The sequence below is a fragment of the Rana temporaria genome, chromosome 4 (assembly GCF_905171775.1).
Source record: "Rana temporaria chromosome 4, aRanTem1.1, whole genome shotgun sequence".
NCBI classification, from domain to species: domain Eukaryota; kingdom Metazoa; phylum Chordata; class Amphibia; order Anura; family Ranidae; genus Rana; species Rana temporaria.
Window position 1 is genome coordinate 383166889 of NC_053492.1, and position 25803 is coordinate 383192691.

General features: G+C 42.2%; 1 protein-coding gene across 1 annotated transcript in view; it reads right to left on the minus strand.

Annotated features, from left to right (window-relative positions):
* The window catches only part of CNST (consortin, connexin sorting protein), a 147205-nt gene that overhangs the window by 63736 nt on the left and 57666 nt on the right, over nt 1-25803 (minus strand). The window contains exons 3-8 of the mRNA XM_040351059.1: nt 19405-19601; nt 12532-12562; nt 9867-9953; nt 6350-6464; nt 3432-3453; nt 716-809 (exon numbers count right to left, since the gene is read on the minus strand). Coding sequence (XP_040206993.1) covers nt 716-809; nt 3432-3453; nt 6350-6464; nt 9867-9953; nt 12532-12562; nt 19405-19601 — 546 coding nt within the window. The remainder of the gene's footprint in view (nt 1-715; nt 810-3431; nt 3454-6349; nt 6465-9866; nt 9954-12531; nt 12563-19404; nt 19602-25803) is intronic.

The window sequence follows — 25803 nt, forward strand, 5'->3', positions numbered from 1 at the left end:
GTTTATATAGGCAGATCCCCGTTCTGAGTCTCTGCCCGGTGATCAGCAGGTGTCGGCAGGCATCAAGTGCATTACCACAGCAGAAGCGGCACACCGGAGGCGCACATGCTGGATTGCGTATAATATACATACACATTATATATATATATATATATATATATTATACACACATACATATATACACACACTATATAGTGTGTGTGTGTGTATGTGTATGTGTATATATATATATATATATATATATATATATATATATATATAATAATCACACACACACACACACATACACGGCGCACAGCAGCCGCCCTGTAGAAATAAAATTGCGATAGGGCGGTCAGCAAGTGGAAAAATTTAAAACAGATATAGGTCACCCCTACCTCTCCTTAGGTAGTAGGTATAACAAAAAAAAATGCTCATCTTTCAGATCTATAGAAATAAATAGGAGAGCGCCTTTACCAACTTTGGACTGTAGTTGGGGAAGTCAAGTTCCTAGTAACAAAGCTAAACCAGTTTAAGAAAAACACACAAACAAAGCCGCTGGCCCCAATTTGACAACCATGTAGGTGCGGGTCTTTGCCCCTAAACACAGGCTGTCTGGTTTTGGTGTAGGGGGGGGGGGGGGGGTATGCACCCACACCGCTGTCAAATAGGGACTAGCAGCTGTAATATTTCAAATGCTAAAAAATAAATGTTTTAGAAATCGAAAACAACTTGCCTGGACAATCAGTAAATGAGCCATCTATGTCACATGTCTCAGCCGATGCCAATAGCTGTGGGAGACTCTGAATACGCAATGATTTGTCTGAAACCTGCAGCATAAAAAAAAAAAATATGCATATTCTTTTACTTGGCTAAAGTAGGAAATGGTTAAAACATCTGCCAAATTTTTATTTGTCCCATTGGGGTGACTTCCTGTTATAAAGAGACAATAGAAAGTGAGAGGAAATCCCTACTCAGACCCTTGGAGGATTTTTCCCATCGCCCCTACAACTGTAATCTTTTTTTTACTTTTCATCACTTTTTACCCCCCAGTTACAGTGGTCACCTGAAAAACCAGGGAAGGTGAATATCCCCAGCGATAAAACAGGCAAAAATATGACAGGGGTTCTAACCCTACCCCACTCCATCAACCGAAAAGAAAGTTAAGTATAGTATATGAATTACGGTTGCACCGATAACAGATTTTTTATCAGCAAGGACCAATAATTTCGGTGAAGTACTCGCACCTTTGCGGTGTGATTTGAGCAAATATAAAATGAATGGGCTCAAATCGCACTGCAAAGAACCACTTACTTGCGATTCCAGTCCAAATCGCATGCAGTTACCGGAACCACTCTTGTGTAAACCCAAGTCACTATGACAAGCCTGGGTTCACGCAGGAGCGGGGAAACCGCATGCGATTAGAACAGGAAGAGAACTGTATTCCTGTTCAAACTGCATGTGATTCTTTGCAGTGCGTATCAGTTTTTGGTATCAGAGCATTTGCACGAGTACTCGTGCAAATACTCGGTATCGGCATGGATACAGATACTTGATATCTGCACGAATATTGAAATCAGTATCGGTGTAACCCTGGCATGGATGACATTACACCAAAGAGTAGTGCTGTGAAGATGATTAGCATAGGCTTTGGGTGTTGATCATTAAAGTCAAGGGTGTTAGTGTCAGACATGCAAACTAACAATATAAGGCACACAAGTGCTTTTATCACCAATCAAGTCCATACGAATACACACACCACTTAAAGACCACCCACCACATATATGCTGCGGCAGGGCGGCTCTATTGTGCGAAACAACCTACCTGTACCTCGTTTTAGGGAACAGATATTGTGGGTGCCCGCTGCGCGGAGGGGAAGCCAATTGCGCGGATCCGGCAGACCAGATGTATGCCAGTCAACCGCTATTTTTCCACAGAGGAGCAGAACGGGCATCTGCCTATGTAAAAAAGGCAGGATCCCCATCATGACAGGGAAAAACATGGAGATCTTATGTTCCTGGTAATCAGGAACAACAATCTCTGTGTTCTTCCTGTCAGTGCTTCCCCCACACAGTAAAAGTACAAACAGGGAACACATTTAGAGAGGTTGTAAACCCTTGGAGATAACATCTCAAAATGTATGTAGTCCATGCCACAGGTAGCTGATCGCTGCCTGTGAAAGTCTACTCAGCGCTGTTTAACCTTTAAAATCGTCTTTTAAATGACGTCACCCGCGCGTGCGCACATTTGCCCCTCAAAACTGGCATCTGAAGATTGCCGGGTTTTCATTTCTATCCTTTCCGGAACTGACTCAGAGCGATCTCCCCCTTTGTCTGGCACAGAGGAGAAGTCTTGCGTTGTTTCACTGCTCTTGTTCCTGATACTCCCCTTTGTGAATGAACAAGACGTCACAAAGGGAAGTGAAACAACACAGCAGCCGCAGAGACACAGGGGAACGAATAAACTGGAACAAGGAGCTACGGCGCATGCGCGAGATTTAGAACAGGGAAACATTAAGGGCGGAAGTGACCTAAGAAGAGGAATCACTGAACAGCACAAGTAATGGCGCTTTCGATAACCGGAAATAGAGAAAATAAGAACATCAGAAAAACGGTATTTATGGGCCTCGTATTTGGAAATGTTATATATACTAGGCATTGCGATACGCTCGTGTACCATAATAGTTGAAAAAGAAAATAATCGGCCGGGATTTACTTCCTCTTTAACCCCTTGATGGCCCCCGATGTTAACCGCTTCCCTGCCAGTGTCATTTATACAGTGAATTTTTTTTTTTGTTGTTGTTTAAACTGATCACTGTATTGGTATCACTGGTCCCCAAAAAGTGTCCATAAATCTATCCCATAGTTTGTAGATGGTAAAAATTTGGCGCAAACCCATCAATATACGCTTATTAGGATTTTTGTTTACTAAAAATATGTAGAATACATATTGGCCTAAATTGATTTTTTTTTTTTACATCTTTTTGGGGATATGTTTTATAGCAGAAAGGAAAAAATGTATTCTTCATTAAAATGTTTGGTCCTTTTTTGTTTATAGCGCAAAAAAAACAAACAAAAAAAAAAAAACAATACAGAAGTGATTAAATACCATCAATTGAAAGCTCTATTTGTGGGGAAAAAAAGGACATACATTTTGTTTAGGTAAATCGCTGCGCGACCGCGCTATTGTCCGCTAAAGTAACTCAGTGCCGTATCGCAGAAAACGTCTTGGTCATTAAGGGGGGTAAAACCTTCTGTGGCTGAATTGGTTAATCTGTGTGATTTCAGGCAAAACCTGTTGAACCCACCAAGAAAAGCATTCATAAAATGGGAATAAAATTGGAATACTTTGGGAAGAGGAGAGTGGATAAAGACTTTACAAAAAAATCTACATGCTCAGGCTAAAACAAAAAAAACAAAAAAACACAGATACATAGAGGTCTCCAGACTTACCTTCCACTTGACAGCTTGAGGGCTTTGAAGGAAATAAAGAAAGTGAAAATAGTTAGAATCAAGCATTGACATGTACACCGTACAGAAACAAACCCTGATGATACTGCAAGAAGAGTTTTACTTCTAATATTAGCATGGAACCTGTCCAATACTGGAACGGTATCATTGGTGGATACCAGGTTGAAAGGAACAGCTGCACAAGGCACTTATAAGCATTTTATTTCCTTACACTAGCCTGCAACACATACATGCTAAGAGAATTAAAAAAAAAAAAAAAATACACTATGGTTGAAAACTTTTACATAATCGTTGTATTGTACTGGATACTGGCTTGGCAAGACAATTAGCCAAAGGGAAACGAACACTAATTATTGTACTGTACATATTTTCTTAAATACATCAAGAACATTCTCGTCTTAATAGAAGCACGTTATAAACGTGACGGCAAACCTATACACTTTTAAACTATAACAACCATTGAGAAGAATGTGCTGACTAATAAAAAAATATATATAATAAATAAATAAAATTATATATATATATATATATATATATATATATATATATATATATATATATATATATATATATATATATATATATATATATATATATATATATATATATATATATATATATATATATATATACACACACACACACACATATACACACATTACAGCAGTTTAACAGACACCTTCGGTCAATCAAAAGGGATAAAAACAAAATAACCAAACATTTTTCAGGTATCTGCAAGTCTGCTTTAAAGTAAAAACCGTTAAAGTAACTAAAACCCAAACTTTTTTTAAAGTTTTATTTTGGATATCACATGTAAAGATTATATTTTTCTGTATGAGGGGGGCGGAGGATGGGTGAGGAAAGCCAGGACCCTCGGGAGGGGGGGGGGGGGGGGGGAGGAAAGGGTGGACCCTCGGGAGGGGGGGGGGGGGGGGGAAAGGGTGGACCCTCGGGAGGGGGGGGGGGGGAAGGGTGGACCCTCGGGAGGGGGGGGGGAGGAAAGGGTGGACCCTCGGGAGGGGGGGGGGGAGGAAAGGGTGGACCCTCGGGAGGGGGGGGGGGAGGAAACGGTGGACCCTCGGGAGGGGGGGGGGGAGGAAAGGGTGGACCCTCGGGAGGGGGGGGGGAGGAAAGGGTGGACCCTCGGGAGGGGGGGGGGAGGAAAGGGTGGACCCTCGGGAGGGGGGGGGGGGAGGAAAGGGTGGACCCTCGGGAGGGGGGGGGGGGAGGAAAGGGTGGACCCTCGGGAGGGGGGGGGGGGAGGAAAGGGTGGACCCTCGGGAGGGGGGGGGGAGGAAAGGGTGGCGGGAGGGGGGGGGAGGAAAGGGTGGACCCTCGGGAGGGGGGGGGGGAGGGTGGACCCTCGGGAGGGGGGGGGGGGAGGAAAGGGTGGACCCTCGGGAGGGGGGGGGGAGGAAAGGGTGGACCCTCGGGAGGGGGGGGGGGGGGAGGAAAGGGTGGACCCTCGGGAGGGGGGGGGAGGAAAGGGTGGACCCTCGGGAGGGGGGGGGGAGGAAAGGGTGGACCCTCGGGAGGGGGGGGAGAGGAAAGGGTGGACCCTCGGGAGGGGGGGAGAGGAAAGGGTGGACCCTCGGGAGGGGGGGGGGGGAGGAAAGGGTGGACCCTCGGGAGGGGGGGGGAGGAAAGGGTGGACCCTCAGGAGGGGGGGGGGAAGGGTGGACCCTCGGGAGGGGGGGGGGGGAAGGGTGGACCCTCGGGAGGGGGGGGGGGGGAAAGGGTGGACCCTCGGGAGGGGGGGGGAGGAAAGGGTGGACCCTCGGGGGGGGGGGGGGAGGAAAGGGTGGACCCTCGGGAGGGGGGAGGAAAGGGTGGACCCTCGGGAGGGGGGAGGAAAGGGTGGACCCTCGGGAGGGGGGAGGAAAGGGTGGACCCTCGGGAGGGGGGAGGAAAGGGTGGACCCTCGGGAGGGGGGAGGAAAGGGTGGACCCTCGTCTGGAACTCATGCAGCTCCCGAAGTTCAGATAGACAATGCGGGCCAGCCTTCATTACTTATTGGCAGGATCACCAGGTAAAAACAACAGAAAGAAAGCCTAAAAAAAAAAAGAAGACAAATGCAGCCATCACATCTCATGCCGCGTACACACGATCATTTTTCGGCATGTAGAAAAAACAAAGTTTTTCCAACTTCATCATTAAAACGACGTTGCCCACAAGTGGGGGAGTGGGGGGCTGGGGTTAAGTCATGGGGCTTGGGAGTGAACACACACACACACACGTGCCCCCACAGCATGCGGCCTGCTATGGGGGCACTCTACAACTGGGAGGGGCCCAATGTGACGGCGGGGGACCCGAGTAAAGGAGGATGAGGGCTGCTCTGTGCCAAACCATTACATAGCAAGTCTTTTCTTTTTAATAAAACATTTTCCTTTACAATCACTTTAATCCTTGTTTTCCCCAGTCTCCCCAGGGTTTGCATTCACTTTACTTACACCCTAAACAATGCATGCATATATTTCTCATCTCTTAGTTTTAATATTCTTTTATCGTCTACTACTTTTCTATTAGCCATTACAGAGCCTATACGTGGATATTAGAATTTATACATTTTTCAATTGCTTTTCATTAAAACCTGGGTCTTCTAAGACCAGTGGAAAAATCAGCATCAGCTGCACAAAGTTTTGGCTGCTGGGTCTCAATGGGAAGAGTGATCATCAATGTATCCATGCCATGAGACATTACAGTAGGAAATTTTAAAATACAGATTGTGGGCAGAAATGGATTCATCGATTTCTGTTTTTGGTATGAGAATTTTCTCGATCACCCTGCTGTAATGAAGTTCAGTAATGGTTAGCGATCACATTTTACCATGTGTAACTCAGTCAAAAGGTAAATGGGTAAAAGGTAACATTTTACTTGTAGTATACATGTGAAACACTTACTCTTGATGTGAGCTACACAAAGTGGAAAGTCTTTTAAGCTCTTGACTGCTTAGTCCTTTCTCTGAATTCTGGGATGAGGTTGAGAATACAGGGTTGCTTGTCTTCCATTTTCTTTCTACACAGTTGAAAAAGAATGTAGCAAAAATGTAAGTATGGTTCACTCAATCATACTAAAACTAAACAAGAAGAATGATATATTGCTGAACAACCAGTTACAACAGAAAAGACAGATTGTTGGGGGTAGCAAGTTTGAATAGCTGAAAAACTGAGCAGGCTGCAGTAATAGCATAAAGGCAAACACTCTGCTTCTTCGACACAATTCTTTAAATGACCCCTCAGGTGGCAGTGGTGCCTCAAATCCAGGGTTGCTGCAAGATACCAGTTTGGACACTTTTTAACAGTGTCAACAGATGGTCCCACCTCCCCATCAATGTTACTATTGGCCAGTAAGGCCGCAAACACAGTAACAGGCCCAAATAAATATTTATGCCTGAAGTTTTCCATTTTAGTTTGCTCTGTACCATTATATTACTTACAAGTGTGTGGTAAGGGTGGCGAGTTAACTTAAAGCGGTGGTTCCCCCTTAAAAACAACTTTTTTTTATTCCACTGGCCCCCCACATTACAATCGAATTAAGGCTATTATTTTTTTTTGTCTGCTGTACATACCTTGATACAGCATCTTCACCCGTGCATCCGGGTTGCGAGTCCCGCGGGAGTGGGCGTTCCTCACATGTGTTTGATTGACGTTTTTCGGAAAAACGAGCTCCCCCCTGTCGCGTAAGCCGCGTCACGATTGGCGAAAGGAGATGAACGGCGATGCGCATGCGCAGTATAGCGCCGACTCGCCATTCGGCTCCTTTCGCCAACCGTGACGCGGCTTACGCGACAGGGGGGAGCTCGTTTTTCCGAAAAACGTCAATCAAACACATGTGAGGAACGCCCACTCCCGCGGGACTCGCAACCCGGATGCACGGGTGAAGATGCTGTATCAAGGTATGTACAGCAGACAAAAAAAAATAATAGCCTTAATTCGATTGTAATGTGGGGGGCCAGTGGAATAAAAAAAAGTTGTTTTTAAGGGGGAACCACCGCTTTAACACTTTATTTTTGGGAATTTCAGTTGTGAGGTCACTCAGCCACTGTTGCCAACTCTGGGGCAGATCCACAGAGATCTGCACCCGCGCAGTGTATCGGAGATACGCTACGCCGCCGTACCTTACCTGGCTTTAAATCGAATCCTTAAAGATTTTGCGCCGTAAGTTTCGGCGGCGTAGTCTACCTCTGGCGGCGGAATTCAAATCGGCGATTAGGGGGCGCGTTTCATTTAAATGAAGCGCGTCCCCGCGCCGAATGAACTGCGCATGCGCCGTCCCGAAATTTCCTGCCGTGCATTGCGCTAAATGACGTCGCTAGGACGTCATTTTTTTTAACATAGACGTGAATTACGTCCATCCCGATTCACGGACGACTTACGCAAAAAAAAAAATCCAAATTAAACGCGGGAACGACGGCCATACTTAACATGGCAAATCTAACTATACGCCGCAAAACACCAGCTTTAACTATACGCCGGAAAAAGCCGACTAGAGACGACGTAAAAGAATGCAACGGCCGCGCGTACGTTCGTGGATCGTCGGAAATATCTCATTTGCATACCCGACGCGGAAAACGACGCAAACTCCACCCAGCGGACGCCGAAGTATTACATCTACGATCCAAAGGCGTACGAAGCCGTACGCCTGTCGGATCTAACCCAGATGCCGTTGTATCTTGGTTTGAGAATTCAAACTAAAGATACGATGCGGGAAAAATTGAAAGTACGCCGGCGTATCAGTAGATACGCCGGCGTACTCGCTCTGTGGATCTGCCCCTCTGTTCTTTATTATTTGAATTTCGGGTGTTACCACTAAACTAGGATGTTCCCGCTACTGTTCTATTCTCCCAAACTGGAAAAAAATTAAATTGAAAAGCCTGGTTCCCTTAGTAAGGAAAGTGTGTGTTAACTACTTGCCGACAACACACAGCTCCCAGTCCTGTCGGGGGGAAATGCTGATCTTCTGTTCATACAATGTATGAACAGAGGATCAGTGATTTCCCCTAGTGAGGCCACCCCCCCCACCAGTAAGAACACACCCAGGGACATACTTAACCCCTTCCCCGCCCCCTAGTGTTAACCCCTTCACTGCCAGTGGCATTTTTATAGTAATCCAATGCATTTTTATAGCACTGATCGCTATAAAAATGCCACTGGTCCCAAAAATGTGTCAAACGTGTCCAAAGTGTCCGCCATAATGTCGCAGTACCGGAAAAAAAAAAAAAAAAAAAAAAAAAAAAAAAAAAAAATCGCTGATCGCCGCCATTACTAGTAAAAAAAATAGCCCCTATTTTGTAAACGCTATAACTTTTGCGCAAACCAATCAATAAACGCTTATTGCGATTTTTTTTTTACGAAAAATATGTAGAAGAATACGTATCGGCCTAAACTGAGGAAGAAAAAAGTTTTTTTATATATTTTTGGGGGATATTTTTATACAGCAAAAAGTAAAAAATATTCATTTTTTTCAAAATTGTCGCTCTATTTTTGTTTATAGCGCAAAAAATAAAAACCGCAGAGGTGATCAAATACCACCAAAAGAAAGCTCTATTTGTGGGAAAAAAAGGACGCCAATTTTGTTTGGGAGCCACGTCGCACAACCGCGCAATTGTCAGTTAAAGCGACGCAGTCCCGAATCGCAAAAAGATCTCTGGTCTTTGACCAGCAATATGGTCCGGGGGGTAAGTGGTTAAAGTGGCTCTAAACTAAGTCCTAGGGTTTTTTTCCCCTTAAAAATTTAAATTTAGGCTGAGAATATTAGATCACCTATGGCCCCTTTTGGGCATTTTCTAATTGCGACTTGTTTTGCATGGCGTGGTTTTGTTTTCCTTCTTTTGTACTATGCAAAATTAAATATGAATATTTAAAAAACAAAAGGTTTACAAAAAAACAAAAACAAAACATACGGTTTAAAATCCAGTAATACACTGTCCTATCCTGCTCTGCACATGCTCAGTTTCTCTCTATTTTCAGGTAGCTTCAGTCCTGCTCTGTACTGCTCTGTACAAAACCATTGCACGGAGCAGGTAAATATGGCTTTTTTTTTGTTTTGTTTTTTGTTATAACAACTAAGAATTTTTGATTCCACTGGGCTAGGAAACCAATGGTATTTCCTAAAAGCAATACAATAATAAAAAACAGAAAAGTTAGCAAATCTTCCCTCACACAAGTGTAAAAAATGTTGACAAACACATACTAATTATAATATATTATATTTATATATATTTTTTCCCCAATTGGCCTGATCATTTAATTGTACAGTATATGTTTTAAATAAATGAATAAAAAAGAAAAAAAAAAAGAAAAAAAGAAAAGCAAATGGACGGATCATTAGTTTGACATTAACAGCATGGATAAACCGTATATAATTAAAGCAATCCATGTGGCAGGAACAAGATGTACACAACGCTGGTTTACTCACCCCATTGCTCTTGGATAGCAGACAGATTTGCAAGTAGTTGCTCATGATATATTCGTTCCAGTTGGATAAACTGCATTGCTTTTTCATCTGATTAAACTGTTAAGGAGTTTCCAAATCTGATGCATAAAGGGATAGAACATTAGCAGTCCTGAAAGGCAGAATTATTAATAAAACCAACATGACCCTCATTTAGTAATCCGATTTTCTGTGAACCTCTTAAGGCACAGTGCTAAAAATAGATTTACATGAGGTTTGGGATTCTCAGCTTTCCCAGGACTCCCCAAAAGTCTGAGTGACATCACTGGTGCCTTGGTGAAGATGTCAGAAGCCGCAGTATAAAGATTTCAAATTATTTTTCTTTCTTTCTTTTGCAGCATTTTTACATGAGGGGGTGGAGTCTAGTAAATGGCAGTACCTTGCATTTTTATATATAAATGTCACATATAAAACAATTCCACAAAAAAAAAAAAAAAAATCAAAATAGACTTTTCCATTTAAAAAGTCTGTGCCTGCTCATGTCGACTCATAGTTTGTTTGCCCACCTTCAGTTTCTATCTCAAGAACATTTTTAAACTGCTATCCAGGTGGTACCCTGTCCCACCATTATACAGAACCATCTTCCCCTCCTCCTCTGACTTATGTTGGTGCCGCCTACAACATAGAAGTGCAAATTTACATATCTGGTGAGGTAGTAGCAAAGTAAGCTCAACATTAATCGATCAAGCTGGATCATTCTTGAGTGGGAGGAAAGCGGTCATCTGGCACTGCTAACATGACAACTCAAACAGAAGAAGACCAGAATCAGGCACTCGTGGAGCAAGCCAACTTTTCTGCTCTTATGCAGGGGATTACCAACTTACTGGTAAGATGGGCACTCTCCAAACAGATATTGGGTTGGTACGCAGAGACATGAACAAATCCTTTACTTGTCTGGCAGAGGCAGAATTCCATAATGGCGACCCAGATGACACTATTAGGGATCGCTCTGCCACCCTGTATACCCTCCAGACAAAGTTAAAACACTAGAAGAAGCGACAGCCAAGGATGCAGATAACCCCAATCAGTGAAACAATTTACCCATCCACGGGCAGCCGGAGGGTGCTTTGCCGAACTTTCATTCTTCAGCAGCTGAACTTTCAGGACCAGAACTTAGTGCTCCGTGAGGCGAGAAAGCAGCATACAGTCCACTATGAGACTGCCCAGTTAAAATGTTTTCAAAATTAGTCCACCGCATAGCTTTCCATAAAAATGTTTTCCCTTCCCGCTACTTCTTATTTTTTATGTAAACAAACCTCTCATTCACCGACCAGGTTGCACTAGTAAACCCACACTCCCCGGGAATAAACGACAAGCTTGAGATTTCTGCTCAGCACCCCAAAAAGGCACTACAGTGTAACCTCCCAAGTTTTCTGTCATTAAAAACAAGATGGCACCATCCAAGAGCGAGCCCCATGTTTAGCAGGTCACATGAGTGAGAAGCTCTAGGGACGCAAATTTTATGAAAAACTAAGTTTTCAATGCCTGAAACTAAATATGTTTTTTTTAATCAGTTTTTAACATAAAACTATACATCTGATGCTAGGTCTTCTTTAAGAATAAAATATCAAACATTTATTTTTTTTTTTTTTAAATCAGATATTTTTTTTATTGACTTTTTTTTACTTTGATTTTTTTTTCCCAAGAGCAGTAAACACAAAAACACACACATAACCCATGTACGTAGCGTTTAGATCAGGGGTCTCCAAACGTTCTGAACAGGGGGCCAGTTTACTGTCCCTCGGACTTTGGGGGGGCCGGACTGTGGCCATTGGGAGTGGAAAAGGGCCCAACGTCAGTAGGAATAAACAATGTGCCATCTTTGATGTCAGTGGAAAAATTGTGCTCCATCATTGGTGTCATTGGGAGGAATTGTGCCCCATTGTTGGTGTCATTGGGTGAGATTGTGCTCTTTTGTTGGTGGGAGGAGTTGTGCCCCATCATTGATGTCAGTTGGATGAATTCTGCCTCATTGTTGGTATCAGTGGCTGACATAGTGCCCCAAGGGCCTGATAAAAGCAAGCAAAGGGCCACATCTGGCCCCCGGGCCGCAGTTTGGAGACCCCTGGTTTAGATCATAGTGGGCAAATAAGGATAATACAAACAAACAACATGTAATTTGTTTGCATTACAGCAATGGTGTAAGAAATAGATAGCATGTCGTTTAGGATGCATCAGGCTGGGTTCACGCTGGTGTAATGCGGGAAACCCTGCGAATCCTGTGCGGTTTCCTGCATCGCACCTGAATTGCAGACAGTTCACTCTGACACCTGCGAACCACTGTGGGTGTTAATGTAAAAATTAGATCGCAGTGCGAACTACGAAATAGTACAGAAATCGGATCGCATGGGTGTGAACATTCCAGTGCAGGCCAAAATAAGGGTCCTGTACCATTTTGGTCCGAATGTGATGTGAATTCAGCCATACAAACTGTATGGCTAAATTCGTATTGCAGTTATCTGCACAGCAATGTGGTGCTAATCAAATGCGAGGTCTGTGTGCATACCAGTGTGAACCCAGTATAAGCACAAAGGATTAACCAACATCGTTTTAAAAAGAAGCAATGTGTTTATTTTATGTGGCTACGTTATGATCAATCTCGTCAGGTCAGCATACAAGAAAAGGATACAGTCTTCCTCCAGAAAATAGGTCTCAGCAATCTATAGAGAGAATGGAAAACATATAGCAGGTCAATATTGGTTACCTATACCCTACAATAACAGGAAACGCATTTAATGATTTCATGCTTTACATTGAGCTCTCATGTCCGCTTTCATCCCCATCCAAAGCCACAAGGCGCCCTTAAAAAAAGATTATGTAGAACAAACAGTGCAAAGCCAATAGATACAATTACAGCAATTATTAACCTCCATTATCTAGAAGTACAGGTACTTTTTCCACTTGCAAGAGCATTCCAAACAATGCGTCCACACAGCCAGCATCACAGAATATAGAACTTAAACTATACAGAAACCAAACACGAACGCTTTACAAAAGACTGCACTCTGTAAGATTTAAATATAGTCATATTATACGTAAATCAAGCTATAAAATATTGTATAAAAAGTGCAAGATGCAAAATGCTAAGTGAAGCAAAAAAATCCACATGCCTTTAGGCCTCATGCACACTGGACGTTAAAACAACATTATAAAAACGCCAGTAGCTCTCTTACAAACCAGAAACATGGTTCGTGATCTGGCTAATAAAAGACTTAAATCCTTCTTCGTTATTCTGTTTTGTCAACCTTGCCAATATTTCCACCAAATACGTTTCATATAATAATTTATTTGTCTAATGTTTTAAGGTATTGTATTCTGCATATTCTATTGGAGGGTCATTTGGATGTGTACGCTTAATTTCACATTTATAAGCTTTATTACCCATTGAATGTACTTTCTATGACATGGTCATGTTAATTGAATAAAAAAAACATATTAAAAGTTAAAAACGACAGTAGCTTTGCAGTGAGTTTAGCTTTTTTTTTTTTTTTTTTTAAGAAAAAAAAAAAAATATACATTTTTTTCAATGGTTTAAAAATTTAAAAAAACACTGGTGAGCAAAGTTTGAGCATTTATCAGCGTAATGCCCTGTACACACGATCGGTTAGACTGATTTCATCGGAAGAACGGATCGTGTGTGGGCCCCATCGTTTTTTTCCCCCACGGCTGGGCACTTAAAGAGGACATACAGGTACGTGCTTGTGCCCAGCCGTGCCATTCTGCCGACGTATATGTGCAGGAGGCGGTCCTTAAGTGTTTAAATAAACCCCTATATCTTCCCAAGCAGTAACCAGTAGGAATCTTTGATAGTATGTTAAAATCTTTGCAATATACGATAAAGGAGAAGTCCAGCCAAAGAACATCCTATGGATCACAGGAGTGCAGATTGTTTTTTACTCCTGTGACCCGTTTTCAGCAGAGAGTGGGCTGAAGTCCGCTCTTTTCTGACATCACAGAAATCAGTCCAGGCACCACGTCATCCCGACAATGGGAGTCTGTACCTGCCAGTAAGGATGAGCTCCGGCATGTTCGCATAGAACACGTGCGGAGCCCGCTAGGAAGTCGGCACCCGCGCTGCGCTAATCACAGCCAGGCAGACATTTCCCGATGCTCGGCTGCAGAGATCGGGAAATGTCCTCCTTGGCTGTGCCGACTTCCTGGCAGGCTCCGCACGTGTTCTATGCGAACACGCCGGAGCTCATCCTTACCTGCCAGGTACCTGGACTGACACCCTTCTCAGACTCTCACCTAGGAAAGTATAAAACAAAAACGGAGAGAAAAAAAACACATAGTTTTCTTTTTTTTTTTTTACCACTTCAGACTCCACCAGACAACACGAGACTTGCTCACATTTATATTTGCTTATAAACGTCTCTGCTATGGTTTCGCATCATTTGGGGTCCCCCCCCCCCATTTGTTTATTTTTTTCATTTCTTCCCTTTTTTTTCCTCCTTTCCGTTATTTTTTATTTTGTCTTTTTATATATTTTCTCTTTTTTTTCCCATAAGTTCACCAGTACAGTTTCAAAATATAATACTATCAAACATATGACCGTATACAAACATTTAGGGAAAAAAATAACAAAAATTTAGACTGCACCCAATTTTATCCCACGTCCCCCGTCCCCCCCCCCCTGCTACCTACTCATTAATTCGCTTACAACCATGCATTATTATTCCTTCCTACGCTGGTCCCCAATTCAGATCTTTATCCTTAGGTTTTCTGCATAGCTCCAGGATTTCTTAAATTCCTTCCAATGTTCCCATTTCTCTTTAGGACCTATTTTCCCCTCTTCTATACTATTCTTTAAGCCTTCCATGTTATTATATGTCTCTTCTACCGAGTCAATCCACTCCCAAATAGAGTTTTGGTATCAGACTTTTGTCCGCGTTTAGCAGATGTGGAATCAAAGATTCTTTGTAGGATTTCGACACTTCCTTGCCTCCATGGATCGTTTATCTCCTTCCTGGTGGATTTCTTTTATCAAATCTAAAATTTTCTCCCAAAATTGTTTCACTTTTGGGAAGTTCCGCCATAGGTGGGCCATTGTGCCCGGGGACTTAAAGCCCCGCCAGCAATTGGCCGACTGACCCTCTTTAAATTTACTCAGTTTGTCTGGTGTTATATACCAGCCCGTTATGCACTTATAATTAATTTCTGCGGTCCTAATGTCCACGGCCGAGGAGTGGGTCAGTTTTAGAATTGTTCCAATAGTGATATTATCCTTCTGTGTTCCCATTTTTTGATGAATGGAGGCATCTCCAGTTCATCCACTGCTAATAATATCTTATAAAGCCTTGATATGGTACCTTTAGGTTTATCTGTGCTACATAACCTCTCCAATGGTGTAAGCTGTTCCCCTGACCTTAGTGGTTGGGGTAACTTTTGGACAAAGTGGCTCAACTGTCGGTATCTCCACTCATCAATTACCATTAATTCCTCATTGTGTTTTAACTCCTGTAGTGTGATTAATTTCCCTGTTTTTATTATATCCCTTAGCTGTGCTTTATCTTTTTTTATCCAATTCCCACCTATTATTTTTTTCCCTGGTACAAAATATTCATTTTCCTTTAACTCTATAAGAGGTGAATTATATTCCTTATCGGTTTGTGTAATATGTCCCATATTTTTAGTGCATTACGTGTTAACTCGTGAGTGTTCTCGTCCAGTGCTCTAAACTGAGGAGGGTTCCAAATTATACTTCCCAATTTTACCTTGGACAGTGCATTTTCTATCTTAACCCATCTTTTTTCCTGATTGTCTCTGGCCCATTCCACGACCCTAGACAGCACCGCTGCATTGTAATATTTTCTAATGTCCGGGACCGCAAGTCCACCATGTTTTTTTTCCCGTTTTAAAACCAGGAAGGAGATCCTGTGTTTTTTATTCTTCCATATATAATCCATTAAAAAAGTTTGAAGTACTCTAAAAAAAAGGTTGCGGCAATGCGATTGGTATCATCTGAAATTTATAAAGGATTTTTGGCAGAAGGACCATTTTCAGGATATTAATACGACCTATCCAAGAAATTGGTCTGTTTATTACCCTTTTTATTTCTATTTTAATTTCGTCAAGTAAGGGCATATAGTTTATTTCATATACTTTAATTGATTTAGCAAGTTTAATTCCTAAATATTTAAGTTCCTTCTGCCAAGGAAACCTAAACTCCACCCTTAGGAACCGTTCTTCTGACTTGCTAATATTTACATTTAAGATCTCGGTCTTGAGAACATTAATTTTAAATTTTGAGATATCCCCAAACTGTTTAAGTATTTTCAACAAATTCGGGATTGACGTTCTGGGGTTGACAATATAGAACAATACGTCGTCCGCAAAACTTATGTTCCTCTTCATCCACTTTAATCCCATTCACGTCGGGGCTATTGCGGACACTGGCCAGAAGGGGCTCTAGAGACAACACAAACAAGAGCGGCGAGAGGGGACACCCCTGGCTCGTACCGTTTTTCATCTCGAATGCTGGGGATAACCTACCATTTATTCTTATCCTTGCCGTTGGGTGGTAGTACAGTGTTTTGATCCACTGTAGCATCCTAGGTCCTAGGCCCATAGTTTCCAGGGTTTGAATCATGAAGTCCCCAGTCTACCCTGTCAAACGCCTTCTCCGCGTCGATCGACAGGAGTAGCCCTGGAGAATCATTCTCTTTCATCTTTCTAAGGAGTAACAATGCTCTCACCCCATTGTCCCTCCCCTCTCTTCCAGGGATAAATCCCACCTGATCCAGATGGACCAGAGTGGTCATCAGCCGTTTCATTCGTTCCGCTAGTACCTTTGTGTACAATTTGGTGTCCGTATTAAGCAACGAAATCTGCCTATACCCAGAGCACAGCCTTACATCTTTCCCTTCCTTCGGAATTACTAGGATGGTAGCTGCAAGGGCTTCCCTACTCGTTTCATATTCGGTTCCTAGTCCGTTATAATACTGACATAGTCTTGGAATCAAAATCTCCTTACACTTTTTAAAGTATAGCGTTATAAACCCGTCTGGCCCAGGGCTTTTGCCAAATACTGAGTCCACCAACGCTCTACTAATTTCTTCTTCAGTAATTGGTTTATCTAGGGTTGATCTTTCGCTCTGTCCAATATTGGGCAATCTTGCACCTTCAAAAAAACTTTTGTTTTGACCTTTTTCGCCAGCTCTTCTGCTCTACAGATTACAGCCCCTTATAGTAATGTTTAAAGGTTTCTGCCATGTCCTTTGTTGAGTATACCTCCTCTCCCTTCTTATTTTTTCTATGTAATTTCTAGTTTTCTTTTTCTGCACCATTTTTGCTAGGTGTTTACTGTATTTATTTCCCCACATATACCTCTCTTTTGCAAGAATATTAAATTTCCTATTGGTCTCTTGTTCCATGAGTTCTTTAAGTTCGTCTCTTTTTCTTACTAAATTATAATAGAGCTCTTGTTGCTTCCCCTGTTTATGTTCTTGTTCGATTTTAAATATTTCGGCTACCAGGTTGTTAATTTTCCTACTCCTTTCTTTTTTCTTCCTTGCCCCCTCTGATATCAAAATCCCCCTATTAAAAGCTTTATGTGCTTCCCATAGGGTTGCCCTTGACAATCCTTCGGTGTAATTTTCCGTAAAATAATGATTTAACTCTTTTCACCCTTTCTAGACCTGCTTCGTCTCGGATCAGTTCTTCGTTGAATCTCCAAGTCAAAGATGGCCTTTGGTAACCAGGGATATTCATTTGCATACTCATAGGAGCATGATCTGATAGTGATACAATTTCTATACTCGACTCCACCATCATTTCGAGCAAACTATGGTCTAGCATGATGTAGTCTATTCTAGAGTACGTCCCGTGTACAGGGGAGTAGAACGTATAGTCCCGCTGTGTTGAATGTAGTATTCTCCAGATGTCCACCAACTGGCTACTGTGCATTTTTGTTGTTATTTTATCTTTTTTAGCTGTGCGTTGTTTGTCCCCTGTACCCGGGACGTACTATCTACCTCCGGCTCCATACAAAAACTCAAATCGCCCATCAAGATCACATTTCCTGCCTTAAAATCCTTCAGTTTCCCAAGGATTTCATTGAAATATTTAATTGGACACGCATTGGGGGCATAGATGTTCGCCATGGTACACTCCCATCTCCCCTAATTTCCCTTTTAAAAAGAGAAATCTTCCTTCTACGTCCGTCATCCTGTCCTCCAATGTTTATCGCACCCCTTTTGCGAATCCTATTGCCACTCCCCTTGCTCGCTTTGAGATGGTATCCCCATAGTACCATGTCGGGAAGTCTGGGGAATATTGTTTATTAGATTCCAGGGTCAAGTGGGTCTCCTGCAGAAATACTATCCACCACCACAGTTAGAAATGACTCTTGCAGGGACCAATATACATAAAAAAAAAAAAAATCTCCAGATTATTAAAATTTGCTGACTTTTTATTGACAGTCCTATATTCCCTTAGGAAGATCCCCCACCCCACTTCGTCCAATAAGCCCCCCTGCCACCGTTCTCCTGGCCATAACGTTAATTTTCTTGCTGATCTTCTTGCATGCCAAGACAGCCAGGGCCAAGTCTGGGTTCACAAATCTTTGGGTTAGCATTTTCCAGTGTTGTTTTTTGGAGCACATTTTAATGTATTTTTTTTTTGTTTGGCCAATAAAATAGAGCAGAGGTTGCTACATATGTGGGCTTGTGCTAAAATGCATGAAAATCCATGCCAAGACATGTTTTTTCATCCACTACCATTGAAATCTATGAAGCCATCAACGTACCTGTACTATTTTTCCCAAATGCACAGCAATGCAGTGCACTGGTGTAAACAGTCCCCATAGGAAATAAAGGTAATCCTCTTGTTGGACAACCTGCAGTAAATCATACAAGCCTCAAACTAAATACGCATGAATAAAAGGGTTCAGCTGCACACATACAAGGCTATCTCTTTTGTGCAAAGGATAGCCAAAAGAAATTAGGTAGTACTTCAGCTCTTTCAGTCATTCCATCCACCCAATGCAGAGACTGAGCATCTAAACAAAACCTGTCAAACCCATATTTTATCATTTCATTATAAAAAAAAAAAGTGAGAAATGCATCAACATAATCAGCAAGTCTGGAGATAGAAGGACCTAGAATTTATACAAAAACTTGATTTGGCCCCGTCTCTACCATCTATTCTGCATCACTACTGGCCGTGCAGCTAATGGAGAAGCTTGGAAGAAGGCAGCATTGGGTCAGGCCCAATAAAAGTCGAGATGTGCAAATAACTCCAGTAATCTATGTTTCTAGTTTCAGTTTTTACTGAAAGTAACCTCTGCTTATGGGTGTTTTGCAGGATTGCTGAAATCTCCAGTGATCTTCTGTGGGGAACTTTAATTTATGCATGTTAAAAATAAAAAAATAAAAATAAAAAAAAACACTGTCCTGTTAGTATCTATAGTAAGAAAAACAAGGTGCTTTGGACATACAACAGCTTCAGGATTTATGCAATGACAACAGGCAAAAATGAATAGTACCAAAGTTCAAATGGTTACCTGGTGAAGGCACGTGGGAAGCATCCTGACATCTTTTTGTTCAAACCCGTCTTTGATAAGGGAAAAAAGAGAATCTCTGAGTTGCTTTTGATTCCTGGGTTCATTGGTGACGCTTAACTCTAGTGTTGCCAAGTCATGGGCAGATTCCACAAATCCATTGTCATCAGAAAGCATTACATCGGCATCTGCTGGAAAACCTGCACAGCAAAGATTTTATCACATGCTTAATACCGTATACATAGAAAGTATTTATAGTAATTCAGCAATACACAAACTCATTTACAAAAATAATAACACACCATACATAAACTGTATACAGTTGTGCTCAAAAGTTTGCATACCCTGGCAGAAATTTACTTTTTCTATATAAATGCACAAATTTCAAAATTTCGCCCAGGGTATGCAAACGTTTGAGCACAACGGTATATGCTGCATACCTGAACAAAGTACAAACTGCAAATGTAATAAAAAAACAACGATACTAGGCACCACAAATCTTATCTTTTTGGTGCAAGACAAAAAAATAAATAAAATGTAGTAAAGTTATGCTAACGCAAATTCAATTTTTGAAAAAAATCTTTGCGTTTTCGCTTACTTAACATATCCACTATAAGCACCCTACCTCAGTACTAATCTCAAGAGCCCTCAGCCCTGATGCAAGCAGTAGCTTGGCTTTTGGGAGGAGTTCTGCAAGTGTCAAAATGCTTGGATGGGTGGATGCCAGTCTGGAGAAGTGGGCATTCCTAGGCAGAGGAGCCTGTAAAACTTGTATAACTTTGAAAGATTGAAGGTAGGGGCTGGAGTTCAGCTTCAAAGGACAAGGGACGATTTCCTTTTTATTATGGGCTGACATTTGTACGAGTATGTGCAGCAGATTGACCATTTAGATGGTAAGAAACAAAGAAGTTACAAATCTGTGTGAGATTTGTAATAAATAAAATGATAAAACACATTTTGTACGTCTCTAAATTAAATGTGAAATTCCCCTTTCATGTTTTATACATTTATTGTTTTATACATTTAAAAACACTGCAAGTCCAGAAAGAGAGGGTATTTTGACTTGCCTGTAAAAGTCATGGCAGTACAGTACAGGACACAGGTTACATAGTAATAGACCCTGGACATGACCCCTTTAACGGGGAGAAGGTGTATTTATCGCTCGCTCTCATACTTGTCACTGGTTCAACATGGTTCAACATGGCACCTCATGGCAAAGAACTCTCTGAGGCCCCGTACAGACAACCGGATCGATCCGCTGAAAACGTTCCTCCGGACCGCTTTCAGCGGATAGATCCGCTGCGACCGCTGCTGGATTTCTGTCTGATAGTTGTACACACCATCAGACAGAAATCCGCGCGTAAACAATACGCGGGGCGTGGCCGCGCCGTCGCCGCAACGATGACGCGGCGACGTGGGCGGCCCTGGAAGTTCAAAGCTTCCACGCATGCGTCGAATCAGTACGACGCATGCGAGGGATGGCGGTCGGTCGGACGTGTCCGGTGAGTCTGTACAGCCGACCGAACACGTCCGACGGACAGGTTTCCAGCGGACAGATTTCTTAGCATGCTAAGAAATTTTTATCCGCTGGAAACTGTCCGATCCGCGGGACAATTGTCCGCTCGGGCCTACACACGACCGAATCTGTCCGCTGAAACTGGTCCGGCGGGCCAGTTTCAGTGGATCGATCCGGTCGTGTGTACGGGGCCTAAGGATCTAAAAAAATATAAAAAGAATTGTTGCTCTGCATGAAGATGGCCTAGGCTATGAAAAGATTGTCAAGGTCCTGAAATTGAGCTACTGCACGGTGGCCAAGACCATACAGCAGGACTGGCCAAGCATGTCTCCAGACCCTATTGAGCATCTGTGGGGCATCCTCAAATGGAAGGTGAAGGAGCGCAAGGTCTCTAACATCCACCCGCTCCGTGATTTCGTCATGGAGGAGTAGAAAAGGACTCAAAGTGGAAACCTGTGAAGCTCTGGTGAACTCCATGCCCAAGAGGGTTAAGGCAGTGTTGGAAAATAATAGTGGCCACACAAAATATTGACACTTTGGGCCCAATTTGGACATTTTCATTTAGGGGTGTACTCACTTTTGTTGCCAGTGGATAATTAAAACACCAATTTGCTTTACACACGATTGGATAATTAAAGTTAAATCTTCATTCTTTTGTCCACAAATGCTCACATTTTTAGGTAAATCAGCCTCTCTGTTTGCAGACAGTTTGTCAATTTTTTTTTAAACTAAAAAGAGGAACACAATCACAAAAAAATTATTGTATTCTGCTACTCTGTATGGAATGATAGTATGTATTACATCAATGCCTTTTTTGTTTTTTTAGTCCGTATGCCATGCAGCCAGTCACCACTCCTAGAAGTCTTCTAGCTTGTCCCACCCACTGTTCATTTTTGTAGGATAGGTTGGCCCGCATGTAAATGTTACCTACCGTAATAAAATTACAATAATTATCTTGATAGTGGTCCTTCATATCTAAGTGTTTATTAATAATGCAGCAATAAGTGATGTACAGTAACAGCAAAACTATAAAACACGGTCTATGATAACAGTGCCACATACTGGCTGAATGGACAAAGGTGTCACTATATTTATTCCTACACTACCAACACATGGCATATAAACAGCAAATAGAAAACCAAGATTTTAGAATCATTTTTTAAATCAGAAATAGTATCCTTTCCATGAAACACCCACCAAACTTATTTGTTAAAATAGAACTTTGGGCAAAACCCCCCCCCCCCCATTTTGGATAGAGTAAAGCTGGGTTCACACTAAGACCCCTTTCACACTGGAGGCGTTTTTCAGGCGTTTTAGCACTAAAAATAGCACCTGTAAAGTGCCTGAAAAATGCCTCAACTGCAATCCCAACTGCAATGGGGCGCTGCGCTGGCAGGGCATCAAAAAAAGTCCTGCCAGCAGCTTCTTTGCAGCGCTTTAGGAGCGATGAATATAGTGGACAGCGTGGCCAAACCACCGGTAAAGCGCCACTTTGAACCCTAGCAGGGGTTTAAAGCACCCCGCTAGCGGCCGAAAAAACTACAGTAAAGCGCAGCTAAAAATAGTGGTGCTTTACCGCCGACGCCTGGGCACTGCGAGTGTGAAAGCACTCTTAGTACAGATGCGGCTCCCAGCAGGGGTCTGGTGCGTCCCTGTTCTCTGTTTCAGGCAAGAACTAAACAATTAATCGTTAAAAAAAATCCCCCCTGACAATTTCCAATGCAGAGTTTGCTGATTCTTTCATATAACAAGTGGAGAGACTTATCAGCTGTCAAAAGAAAATATCTGGGCAGTCTGCCAAGTTTAGCTCAAAGGGATAAACTTCTGTGTGTGTAATGCCCGGTACACAAGATCAGATTATCGGACAAATGATCGTCCCCCTTTTTTTTTTGCATGCTAATCTCTTTTTAAAACGGATGAGTTTACTAAAGTCATGAAAATTCTCATACGACAGAAAAAAAATTCGGAAGTGATGTCATGTGTTGTAATGCATTTTCGATCAACAGCTGTACTGCCTAAAACGAAAATTGTACGATCTGGCATCGTACGAAAAAAAAATTCCGTGCATGTCCGATAGAAAAATATCAGATGAACTGTCATGATTGGCTCTCGAAAGCTCTGTACTAATGATCCGATTATCGTACGATCGATTCGAAAGCAGCATTTTTCATACGATTTTCAGATCGTGTGTATGGGTTTAAAGAAAAAAATCCGGGCAGGCTGCCAAGTTTGCAACATGAAACATTGTAACCAACTTCCTTCTTAGATCAAACTTGTGTGTGTAAATGCAGGAGGTTTAACCACTTAAAGTCCACATTTTTTTTGACACTTGTTTCTCAAGTTAAAATCAATATTTTTTGCTAGAAAATTATTATATATTTAGTAAAGACCCTAGGGAATAAAATGGCAATTTCTGCAATATTTTATGTCTCACTGTATTTGTCCAGTGGTCTTTCAAATGCATTTTTTTTGGAAAAAAAATACACTTCAACGAATAAAAAAATTAAACAGTAAAGTTAGCCCAATTATTGTGGTTTTAATGTGAAAAAATGATGTTACGCCGTGAGAATCCTGAGAGAATCGTGATCTATCTTCTAAGCAAAAAAATCGTGATTCTCATTTTAGCCAGAATTGTGCAGCTCTATTTCAGGCCCAAATTTTTGCCTGAATTCAGACCTGAAAATGGAGCCAAAGACACACAGGACCCCTGTTCAATCTGTTTCACGGCCGCCACGAAGATGAGTGAACCGGCTCCATTGGGAGCTGGGGACACCCTGTCATGCGAGTTGGATGCGGTGAAAACCACATCCAATTCGCACTAGTTTGAACCCAGCCTAAGGGAGGGTTATAACCCCTGCCAGATTTAGTTTTGGGCATCTGTGACCCATTAGAGATTTTACTTCACTTCCTGTCCCATAGCCAAAACAGGAGAAGAAATCCTTACAAATGATGGGAATTCCTTGGGGACCCCCAGATCACCAGAACTAGTGTCCCTATTGGAAGATTTTCCCTCTATTACTTTTCTAGGGACAACCCCAAATTTGGGATTTTATTTTACTTTCAATGATCATAGTAAACAGGACAAATAGAAAAAGTCAATCTCCTTAACAGGTCCACAGGCAGCAATAAAAACGGACAGTGTTCCAATCCCTCTCCACTCTATTCAAAGCAAAAAATAAGTTATACTTTAAACACCTCCCTACCGTAGGACGTCATATTAAGTCCTGTACGTTAGGGGGGATATCTGAATGAAGGCTGGAGCTACAGGTATCATTCAGATATCCTTTTCAGGCAGGGATTCTGCACACCATAAGAATGATCATAGCGGCGGTTCCGCCGCCTGATCGTCCTTATAGGCGGCGGCGCGAGGGGATGCTCCCCCCCCCCTTTCCGCTGCCATACGATGCTTCTCCGAGCTCTCCCATGCCATTGGAGGCACGGAGAACGAATCGGCCGGATGAGGAGGATAGAGATGACCGGTGACCACATGGTCACCGATCATCTCCATGGCCGTCGGAGGCCCGGGCGCGATGTTATGACGTCACGCCTGGGTACCCGGAAGTAAACAAAGCCGCAATCACAGCTGAAAGCTGTGTAGTAAAATAAATAGTAAATAGTAAAATAAAAATAAAATTTACAACGCCCCTGTACCCAGTAGCTCACGATCGGGAGTGAACACAAGTCCCGCCCACATATGTAAACGCCGTTCAAACTACTATGTGAAGTATCGCCGCGTGCGTTAGAGCGAGAGCAATAATTCTAGAACTAGAACTCCTCTAACTCTAAACGGGTAACCTGTAAAAAAAAAAATTAAAAGTGTCGCCTATGGAAATTTCTAAGTACCAAAGTTTGGCGCCATTCCATGAGTATGCGCAATTTTTAAGCGTGACAAATTAGGTATCTATTTACTCTGCGAAACATCATCTTTCACATTATACAAAAAAATTGGGCTAACTTTACCGTTTTATTATTTTTTAATTCATGAAACGGTTTTTCTCCCAAAAAAAGGCATTTGAAAAATTATACAGTGCGAGATAAAAAGTTGCAAAAGACCGCCACTTTATACCCTAGGGTGTCTACTAATTTTTTTATAATATATATATATATATATATATATATTTTTTTTTTTTTTTTTTTTTTATTAGTGTGTTTGGGGGTTCTGAGTAATTTTCTAGCAAAAAAAGAATTATGATTTTTACATGAAGGAGAGAAGTGCCAGAATAGGCCCGGTATGGAAGTGGTAAAAGGCACATTTACACCACTGCATTGCAACAACACACGTGCTACTGCAACGCACGGCAGTACACGCAACATTCCTTGGTGCGATGCAATGCCATTTATGATGAATGGCACCCCAACCCCACTGCAGTTTTAATTTTGTGGACAAAAGTATTTTCAGCAATAAAATGAACAAAATTTTAGCGACTAAAACTAAAATGGCATTTTAGTCAAAAGACTGACTAAAAGTAAATCAAAATGTTATGTCAAAATTAACACTGCACTACCACATGATAGGAAGGGGCATCTACTAAGCTGCTGAAAGAAAAAGAAATTAAGAAAAAGTATTATTTTTTTTTCTTAACCACTTCCGGACCGCACACATATTGCAGCATGGCGGCCCGGCTGCGTGAACGAGATACAGCGGGCGCGCACCCGGCGGACTATGTCCGCTGGCCACCTGTGACCGTGGTAAAGAGAGGCAGAGCGGGGATCCCCATTCTGAGAGGGAAAAAGTCATAGATCTGCTGTTCTTAGTGATCAAGAACAGCGATCTCTGTGTTGTCCCAGTAAGTCAATTCCCCACATACAGTTCGAACACACCCAATGAACACAGTTAACCCCAGTGAAATTTATACATTGATCCGTGCATCTTTTTTAGCACTGAT